Source organism: Passer montanus, unplaced genomic scaffold (assembly GCF_014805655.1).
Source record: "Passer montanus isolate IOZ18808 unplaced genomic scaffold, ASM1480565v1 scaffold391, whole genome shotgun sequence".
NCBI lineage: Eukaryota > Metazoa > Chordata > Aves > Passeriformes > Passeridae > Passer > Passer montanus.
In genome coordinates, this window is record NW_024368719.1 from 24,670 (window position 1) to 34,615 (window position 9,946).

Genomic DNA, 9,946 nt, shown 5'->3' on the forward strand with positions numbered 1-9,946 from the left:
AAAATGGGGGAAAAAGGAACCCCAAAAATGGGGGGGAAAGGGGACCCCAAAATGGGAGTGAGAACCCAAAATGGGGAAAAAATGGGGGGGAAAAGGGACCCCAAAAGTGGGGGTGGGAACCCAAAAATGAGGAGAGGGGACCCCAAAAATGGGGTAAAAAGGGGACTCCAAAAATGGGGGTGGCAACCCGAAATTAGGGGGGTGTCAGGGGGGACCCGAAATTGTGCTGGTGACACTTCAAGGTCACAGAGGTGACAAAGGGAAAGGAGTGACAAAGAGAAGGAGGTGACAGGGATGAGGGGGTGACAAGGACATGGGGGTGACAAGGATGAGGAGGTGACAAGGACATGGGGGGGTGACAAAGAGAAAGGGGTGACAAGGACATGGGGGTGACAGGGACGAGGGGGTGACAAGGACATGGGGGGGTGACAAAGAGAAGGAGGTGACGGGGACATGGGGGTGACAGGGACATGGGGGTGACAAGGACATGGGGGGGTGACAAAGAGAAGGGGGTGACAAGGATGTGGGAGTGACAGAAGGGGGTGACAAGGACACAGCAGGGAGGTGACAAGGCCACGAGAGTGACAAAAGAAGGGGTGACAAGGCCGTGGCGGTGACAAAGAGAAAGTGGTGCCAAGGACACGGCAGGGAGGTGACAAGGACACCCGCTGCCACCGTGGGTGACACCGAGCCGGGCCGTGCCGGTGTCCCCCGGTGTCACCCGCGGCAGCTGTTGACTGCACACAGTGCCACACCCGCGCTGGCCCTGCCACCGGAGCCAGCCGGTGTCGCCCCGCTGTCCCCGCGGTGTCCCCGGGGGTGGGGACGCCGCCGTTGGCCGCGCGCGGTGCCACACCCGCGGTGGCCCTGTCCGGTTGTCGCCGGCGCCCGGGGCCATTTAACGGCGGTGGCAGCGCGGCGGGGAGGGGACAGCATGGAGGGGACACGGGGGACGCGGCTGGAGGAGCGCGAGAGCCTGGTGGGGGCCGTGCATGGCGTGTCCGGGCCCGGTACGGCGACACTGGGACACCTGGGGACAGCCCGGGGACACCGCGGGGACAGCCGGGGATGGGGACCCGGTGCCGTTTGTGGCGCTAATGGGGACAGAGGGACAGGGGAGGGGACAATGAGGGGGAAAAGGGAGGGGACAGAGTTGGGAACAGGAGGGGACATCGTGGGACACCCTGGGGACGGGGACAACCGGGGATGGGGACCCGGTGCCGTTTGTGACGCTAAAATGGGGACAGGAGAGGGGACAATGAAGGGGGGACAATGGGGACAGGAGGGGGGACAATGGGAGGGGACATCGTGGGACACCCCGGGGACAGGGGGACAGCCGGGAATGGGGATCCCGGTGGCGTTTGTGGCACTGAAACGGGGACAGGAGAGGGGACAATGGGGAGGGGACAATGGTGAGGGGACAGCGTGGGAAAGCACCCGCGGGTGGCCGTGGGGAGGGGACAGCGATGGGGACAGCGGGGTCCCGGGTGGGGTGGTGACCCCGGGGCTGGCCCGGTGACAAGGCGGGATGTCGGGGGGTGGTGGCCCCGCGCCGGGGTGCCAGCGGCGTGTCCCCGCAGTGGTGACAGGGGAGGGGACAGGGATGGGGACCCCGGGGCTGGGCTGGGGAACACGGGGGTCCCCTGTGCGGTGGTGGCCCGGGTGGCAGCGGCGTGTCCCCGCAGTGGTGACAGCCACGCGCATGGCGGGGGCGGCCATGTACGAGCTGGTGCGGGTGGGACACGCGGAGCTCGTGGGGGAGATCATCCGGCTCGAGGGGGACATGGCCACGCTCCAGGTGTACGAGGAGACCTGTATCCTGTCCCCGCTGTCCCCTCCCCGCCACCGCGCTGTCCCTCCGGCCGCCCCGCCCTGTCCCCGCCGTCCTTCGCTGTCCCCTCCCTTCTTCCCCTGAGCCTGTGTCCTGTCCCAGCCTGCTCTGTCCCCTCCCTTGTCCCTCCTTCCTGTCCCCTCCCCGTCCCCTCCCTGTCCCCTCCCTGTCACCCCCGCCCTGCCCTGTCCACACGGCAGGGAGGTGACAAGGACACCCGCTGCCACCGTGGGTGACACCGAGCCGGGCCGTGCCGGTGTCCCCCGGTGTCACCCGCGGCAGCTGTTGACTGCACACAGTGCCACACCCGCGCTGGCCCTGCCACCGGAGCCAGCCGGTGTCGCCCCGCTGTCCCCGCGGTGTCCCCGGGGGTGGGGACGCCGCCGTTGGCCGCGCGCGGTGCCACACCCGCGGTGGCCCTGTCCGGTTGTCGCCGGCGCCCGGGGCCATTTAACGGCGGTGGCAGCGCGGCGGGGAGGGGACAGCATGGAGGGGACACGGGGGACGCGGCTGGAGGAGCGCGAGAGCCTGGTGGGGGCCGTGCATGGCGTGTCCGGGCCCGGTACGGCGACACTGGGACACCTGGGGACAGCCCGGGGATGGGGACCCGGTGGCGTTTGTGGCGCTAAAATGGGGACAGGAGAGGGGACAATGAAGGGGGGACAATGGGGACAGGAGGGGGGCACTGGGGGAGGGAAAAATGGAGAGGGGTGGTGGCCCCGCGCCGTCGTTCGGGACCCCGGGGACAGGGGGACAGCCGGGAATGGGGATCCCGGTGGCGTTTGTGGCACTGAAACGGGGACAGGAGAGGGGACAATGGGGAGGGGACAATGGTGAGGGGACAGCGTGGGAAAGCACCCGCGGGTGGCCGTGGGGAGGGGACAGCGATGGGGACAGCGGGGTCCCGGGTGGGGTGGTGACCCCGGGGCTGGCCCGGTGACAAGGCGGGATGTCGGGGGGTGGTGGCCCCGCGCCGGGGTGCCAGCGGCGTGTCCCCGCAGTGGTGACAGGGGAGGGGACAGGGATGGGGACCCCGGGGCTGGGCTGGGGAACACGGGGGTCCCCTGTGCGGTGGTGGCCCGGGTGGCAGCGGCGTGTCCCCGCAGTGGTGACAGCCACGCGCATGGCGGGGGCGGCCATGTACGAGCTGGTGCGGGTGGGACACGCGGAGCTCGTGGGGGAGATCATCCGGCTCGAGGGGGACATGGCCACGCTCCAGGTGTACGAGGAGACCTGTATCCTGTCCCCGCTGTCCCCTCCCCGCCACCGCGCTGTCCCTCCGGCCGCCCCGCCCTGTCCCCGCCGTCCTTCGCTGTCCCCTCCCTTCTTCCCCTGAGCCTGTGTCCTGTCCCAGCCTGCTCTGTCCCCTCCCTTGTCCCTCCTTCCTGTCCCCTCCCCGTCCCCTCCCTGTCCCCTCCCTGTCACCCCCGCCCTGCCCTGTCCGGCACTGGGGGAGGGAAAAATGGAGAGGGGACAATGGGAGGGGACATCGTGGGACACCCCGGGGACAGGGGGACAGCCGGGAATGGGGATCCCGGTGGCGTTTGTGGCACTGAAACGGGGACAGGAGAGGGGACAATGGGGAGGGGACAATGGTGAGGGGACAGCGTGGGAAAGCACCCGCGGGTGGCCGTGGGGAGGGGACAGCGATGGGGACAGCGGGGTCCCGGGTGGGGTGGTGACCCCGGGGCTGGCCCGGTGACAAGGCGGGATGTCGGGGGGTGGTGGCCCCGCGCCGGGGTGCCAGCGGCGTGTCCCCGCAGTGGTGACAGGGGAGGGGACAGGGATGGGGACCCCGGGGCTGGGCTGGGGAACACGGGGGTCCCCTGTGCGGTGGTGGCCCGGGTGGCAGCGGCGTGTCCCCGCAGTGGTGACAGGGGAGGGGACAGGGATGGGGACCCCGGGGCTGGGCTGGGGAACACGGGGGTCCCCTGTGCGGTGGTGGCCCGGGTGGCAGCGGCGTGTCCCCGCAGTGGTGACAGCCACGCGCATGGCGGGGGCGGCCATGTACGAGCTGGTGCGGGTGGGACACGCGGAGCTCGTGGGGGAGATCATCCGGCTCGAGGGGGACATGGCCACGCTCCAGGTGTACGAGGAGACCTGTATCCTGTCCCCGCTGTCCCCTCCCCGCCACCGCGCTGTCCCTCCGGCCGCCCCGCCCTGTCCCCGCCGTCCTTCGCTTTCCCCTCCCGTCTTCCCCTGAGCCTGTGTCCTGTCCCGGCCTGCTCTGTCCCCTCCCTGTTCCCCCGTCCTGTCCCCTCCCTTGTCGCTCCCTTCTGCCTTGCCCTGTCCCCTCTGTCCCGCCCCTCCCTGTCCCCTCCCTGTCCCCCCCGCCCTGCCCTGTCCCCCCACCACCGACAGGACACAGGGACATGGGGGACTCAGGGACACGGGGGTCACAGAGCCGTGGGGACATGGGGGGACACAGAGACACAGGGGACATCGGGACACGGGGTTTACAGGGACATTGGGGGACACAGTGGCAGGATGCAGGGACATGGGGACACGGGTCACACGAGGGGCACAGGAGGGACACAGGGGACCCCCGGGGGTCGCTGACGGTGTCACCGCCGTGTCCCCAGGTCGGGAGCCACGTGACGGGCGGGGACATTTACGGCTCGGGGGCGGAGAACTCGCTGCTGCAGCACCGGCTGATGGTCCCGCCCCGCAGCCGCGGCACCGTCACCTACATCGCGCCCCCCGGGCACTACGGCGCGGCGGTGAGCGGCACCGGCACCGGGACCGGCACCGGGACCGGCACCGGCACCGGCACCGGGACCGGCGGGATTGCCGTCGGGATCATTGGGTTCAGCGGGGTCGGGATCGGGATCAACCGGATTAGCGGGATTGGGATCAGAGGGACCGGGATCATTGGGATCACCGGGAGCGGGATAGGGATAATTGGGATCAGCGGGACCGGTACCGGGATCATTGGGATCAGCGGGACCGGGACCAGGACCATCGGGATCCGTGGGAGTGGGGTCGGGATTAGCGGGATTGGGATCGGGATAGGGGGGGTGGGGGCTGTGTGGGGTGTCTCGGGCTGATCCCGGGTCGATCCCGGTCGATCCCTGCTAATCCCGGGCCGGTCCCGGGCTGATCCGGGCTAACTCAGGCTGATCCCGGATAGATCCTGGCTAATCCCGCCTGGTCCCGGGTTGATCCCAGACTGATCCCGGGCCGGTCCCGGGTTGATCCCGGCTAACTCCAGCTGATCCCCGGCTGATCCCGGGTCAGTCCCGGGCTGGTCCTGGGCTGATCCCGGGTTGATCCCGGGCCGGTCCCGGGCTGATCCCGGCCGATCCCGCAGGACGTGGTGCTGGAGCTGGAGTTCCAGGGGGTCCGCGAGCCGCTCTCCATGATCCAGGTGTGGCCGGTCCGGCAGGTCCGGCCCGTGGCCGAGAAGCTCCCGGCCAATCACCCCCTGCTGACCGGCCAGAGGGTCCTGGACGCGCTCTTCCCGTAGGCACCGGCACCAGCACCGGGACTGGGATCGGGACTGGGACAGGGACCGGGATCGGGATCGGGCTCGGGATCGGGACTGAGCGGGGGGTGCGCTGTTCCTGTAGGGAACGGGATTGGTTGGGACAGGGATGGGGACAAGGACAGGGACAGGGATGGGACTGGGGACAAGGAAAGACAGAGCTCAGGACAGGGAATGGGGACAGGGAGAGATGGATTTGGGGACAGGGATGGAGACAGGGAGCGATTTGGGGACAGGGACAGCTGGATTTGGGGACAGGAATGAGGACAGGGAGAGCTGGATTTGGGGACAGGGATGGGGACAGGGAGCGATAGATTTGGGGGCAGGGAGCAATGGATTTGGGGACAAGCAGAGCTGGATTTGGGGACAGGGATGGGGAGCGGCAAGCAGCGACAGGACGGTGCTGGCGCAGGGACGGGGGTGGGGACGGCCACGGGGACAGGCGCGGGGTGTCGCCGCGGTGCCACCACCGCCGCGGCGTGTCGCCGTGTCGCCAGGTGCGTGCAGGGGGGCACCACGGCCATCCCGGGCGCGTTCGGCTGCGGGAAGACGGTGATTTCCCAGTCCCTGTCCAAGTACTCCAACAGCGACGTCATCGTCTACGTGGGCTGCGGGGAGCGCGGCAACGAAATGTCCGAGGTGCTGCGGGACTTCCCCGAGGTGACAGCGCCACGCCGGCCACCGGCACACCGGGACACCGGGGACAGCGGGGTGGCACCGGGAGAGGGCGTGCCACTGCGGCATGGGGGTGGCAGGGGGGTGGCAGTGACACGGGTGTCCATGGAGGGTCATCAGGGACTTCCCCGAGGTGACATGGGGACACTAGACATCGGGGTGGCACTGGGAGATGGCGGGACACAGGAGGGACATCGGGGTGGCAGGGGGGTGGCAGTGACACGGGTGTTCATGGAGAGTCCTCAGGGATTTTCCCAAGGTGACATGGGGACACGGGACATGGTGGGACATCGGAGTGGCACTGGGACACGGGAGGACATCGGGGTGGCACTGGGAGAGGGCGTGGCACTGGGACACGGTGGGACACGGGGACATGAGGGGACATTGGGATGGCACTGGCACACAGAGGTGGCACTGTGACACGGGGGTGGCAGGGCAGTGACAGTGACACGGGAGTTCATGGAGGGTCCTCAGGGACTTCTCCGAGGTGACATGGGGACACTAGACATCGGGGTGGCACTGGGAGAGGGCGTGGCACTGGGACACGGTGGGACACGGGGACATGAGGGGACATTGGGATGGCACTGGCACACAGAGGTGGCACTGTGACTGACACAGGGAGGTGAAGTGACAGTGACACAGGTGTTCATGGAGAGTCCTCAGGGACTTCTCCGAGGTGACATGGGGACACGGGACATGGTGGGACATGGGGGTGGCAGGGCTGTCCCGTGGTGACGCAGGGGTGACAGGGGTGACACAGGGAGGTGACAGGCGGTGACACAGGGAGGTGACAGGCGGTGACAATGTGGCGCCGGTGTCCCCAGCTGACCATGGAGGTGGGCGGCCGCTCCGAGTCCATCATGAAGCGCACGACGCTGGTGGCCAACACGTCCAACATGCCGGTGGCCGCCCGCGAGGCCTCCATCTACACCGGTGGGGACACAGGGACACGGGGGGACATGTGTGTGTGACAGGGACACGTGTGTGGGACAGGGCTGGGGCTGTCCCTGGGTGCGTGTCAGGTGTGTGACATGTATGACACACACGTGTGACAGGGATCACGCTGTCCCTGGGGGTGTGCCGGGTGTGTGACACGTGTGACACACGTGTGACACACGTGTGACACGCGTGCAGGGATCACGCTGGCCGAGTATTTCCGGGACATGGGGCTGCACAGCTGCCTCCTGGCCGACTCCACCTCGCGCTGGGCCGAGGCGCTGCGCGAGATCTCGGGGCGCCTGGCCGAGATGCCGGCGGGTGAGACCCCAAAACCTGGGGGAGAGACCCCAAAACCCGGGGGGAGACCCCAAAACCCGGGGAGAGACCCCAAAAACCCCGGGGGGAGACCCCAAAAACCCCGGGGAGAGAGACCCCAAAAACCCCGTGGAGAGACCTCAAAACCCGGGGGGAGACCCCAAAACCTGGGGGGAGAGACCCCAAAAACCCGGGGGGAGGGACCCCAAAAACCCAGGGGGGAGAGACCCCAAAAACCCCGGGGTGGGGGGGGTGGGCACAAGGGAGACAGACCCCAAAAAACTCGGGGTGACAGAGGGTGACAGGGCAGTGACAGGGAGGTGACAGTGAGGTGACATTGAGGTGACAGCCGTGTCCCCACAGACAGCGGGTACCGGGGGTGACAGGGCAGTGACATTGAGGTGACAGGAGGTGACAGGAGGTGACAGCCCTGTCCCCCCGCAGACAGCGGGTCCCGGGGGTGACAGGGGGTGACAGGGCAGTGACAGGGCAGTGACAGGAGGTGACAGGAGGTGACAGCCGTGTCCCCCCGCAGACAGCGGGTACCCCGCGTACCTCGGTGCCCGCCTGGCCTCGTTCTACGAGCGCGCGGGGCGGGCGCGGTGCCTGGGCAGCCCCGTGACACTCCCAGGTGTTCTGGGGGCTGCACAAGAAGCACAGGGACACACGGGGTGACACACAGGTGACACAGGGGTGGCACTGTCGGGTATTCTGTGGGAATAAAGAGCTCGGGGATGCCCTGAGTGACCCGGGGGTGACACTGGGTGACACTGGGTGACACGGGGTGACACTGGGTGACACTCGAGGTGTTCTGGGGGCTGGACAAAAGACGCTGGGTGACCTCGGGGTGACACGGGGGTGACAGTGCTGGGTATTCCGTGAGGATAAGAAGCTCGGGGACAGGATGGGTGACCCGGGGGTGACATTCCCGACCCGGGGTGACACCGGGTGACAGCGGGTGGCACCGCAGGTGTTCTGGGGGCTGGACAAGAAGCTGGCGCAGCGCAAGCACTTCCCGTCGGTGAACTGGCTGATCTCGTACTCGCGCTACCTGCGCGCCCTCGAGCCGCACTACGAGCGCGCCCACCCCGAGCTGCCCGCGCTGCGCGACCGCGCCCGGCGCATCCTGCAGGAGGAGGAGGAGCTGGCCGAGATCGTGCAGCTCGTGGGGAAGGTCTGGGATTTGTGGGGTCTCTGGGGGTCTGTGGGGTCTGTGGGGTCGGGGATGTGGGATATGGGATGTGAGATACGGGGGGTGGGATGTGGGGTCTGGGACCCTGCAGGAGGAGGAGGAGGAGCTGCCGAGATCGTGCAGCTCGTGGGGAAGGTGCCTTTATGGGATTTGTGGGGTCTGTGGGGTCAGGGATGTGAGATACAGGGTGTGGGATGTGAGATATGGGGTCTGGAATATGGGGTCTGTGGGGTTTTTGGGGTCTGGGATGTGAGATACGGGGTGTGGGATGTGGGGTCTGGGACCCTGCAGGAGGAGGAGGAGCTGGCCGAGATCGTGCAGCTCGTGGGGAAGGTCTGGGATTTATGGGGTCTGTGGGGTCTGTGAGGTCTGTGGGGTCGGGGATGTGAGATACAGGGTGTGGGATGTGAGGTTGGCGTGTGGGGTCTGTGGGGTCTGCAATGTGGGATATGGAATGTGGGACCTTGCAGGAGGAGCTGGCTGAGATTGTGCAGCTTGTGGGGAAGGTCTGGGATTTGTGGGGTCTCTGGGTGTCTGTGGGGTCTGTGGGGTCTGCAATGTGGGATATGGAATGTGGGACCTTGCAGGAGGGGACCCCCAACCCTCTGCAGCTCGTGGGGAAGGTCTGGGATTTGTGGGGTCTCTGGGTGTCTGTGGGGTCTGTGGAGTCAGGGATGTAGGATATGGGGTGTAGGATGTGGGATATGGAGTGTGGGAGGTGAGATATGGGGTGTGGGATGTGGGGTCTGGGACCCCGCAGGAGAAGGAGGAGCTGGCCGAGATCGTGCAGCTCGTGGGGAAGGTCTGGGATTTATGGAATTTGTGGGGTCTGGGATGTGAGATATGGGGTGTGGGATGTGGGATATGGGGTGTGGGATGTGGGATATGGGGTGTGGGATATTGGGGATGTGGGGTCTGGGACCCCGCAGGAGAAGGAGGAGCTGGCCGAGATCGTGCAGCTCGTGGGGAAGGTCTGGGATTTATGGAATTTGTGGGGTCTGGGATGTGAGATATGGGGTGTGGGATGTGGGATATGGGGTGTGGGATATTGGGTCTGTGGGGTTTGTGGGGTCTGGAATGTGGGACCCTGCAGCAGGAGCTGGCTGAGACCCTGCAGCTCGTGGCAGGGTGGATTTGTGGGGTTTGTGGCACTGATGGGATCTCTGGGATCTCTGGGATCTCTGGGATCAGTGTGGTTTGTGGGGTTTGGCGTGGCGCCGGGGCTCTGGGGGGTCCCGGCAGTGCCAGCACCCCGCTGTCCCCGCAGGCGTCGCTGGCCGAGGGTGACAAGGTGACGCTGGAAGTGGCCAAACTGCTCAAGGACGACTTCCTGCAGCAGAACGGATACTCGGCCTACGACCGGTACCGGGACCCCCGGGACCCCCGGGACCCCCAACCCTGACCCCACCCTGCCTGTGACCGGTACCGGGACCCCCGGGACCCCCAACCCTGACCCCAACCCTGCCTCTGATCAGTACCGGGACCCCCGGGACCCCCAACCCTAGATCGG

At 67.3% G+C, this 9,946-nt stretch overlaps 2 protein-coding genes across 2 annotated transcripts; both read left to right on the top strand.

The window, feature by feature from the left end:
• Positions 1–824: 824 nt before the first annotated feature.
• LOC120506538 (V-type proton ATPase catalytic subunit A-like) lies at positions 825–9,838 on the top strand. The gene is given in 12 exon segments (XM_039718197.1): positions 825–1,010; positions 1,686–1,913; positions 2,938–3,066; positions 3,805–3,971; positions 4,414–4,551; positions 5,142–5,293; positions 5,813–5,975; positions 6,815–6,923; positions 7,125–7,247; positions 7,780–7,862; positions 8,128–8,418; positions 9,704–9,838. Coding segments are annotated over 12 exon segments (1,794 nt in total). The 5' UTR covers positions 825–934.
• Positions 2,100–3,194, top strand: LOC120506541 (V-type proton ATPase catalytic subunit A-like). Its single transcript, XM_039718205.1, has 2 exons — positions 2,100–2,393; positions 2,938–3,194. The coding sequence occupies exons 1-2, from the start codon at positions 2,318–2,320 to the stop codon at positions 3,165–3,167; spliced, it is 306 nt and encodes a 101-aa protein (XP_039574139.1). The 5' UTR covers positions 2,100–2,317; the 3' UTR covers positions 3,168–3,194.
• Positions 9,839–9,946: the final 108 nt, after the last annotated feature.

Excerpts from the sequence above, each read along its gene's own strand:
- LOC120506541 (XM_039718205.1), top strand. The coding sequence starts at position 2,318 with ATGGAGGGGACACGGGGGACGCGGCTGGAGGAGCGCGAGAGCCTGGTG. Across the intron at positions 2,394-2,937 it reads GCATGGCGTGTCCGGGCCCG|TGGTGACAGCCACGCGCATG; the intron begins GTACGGCGACAC and ends GTGTCCCCGCAG.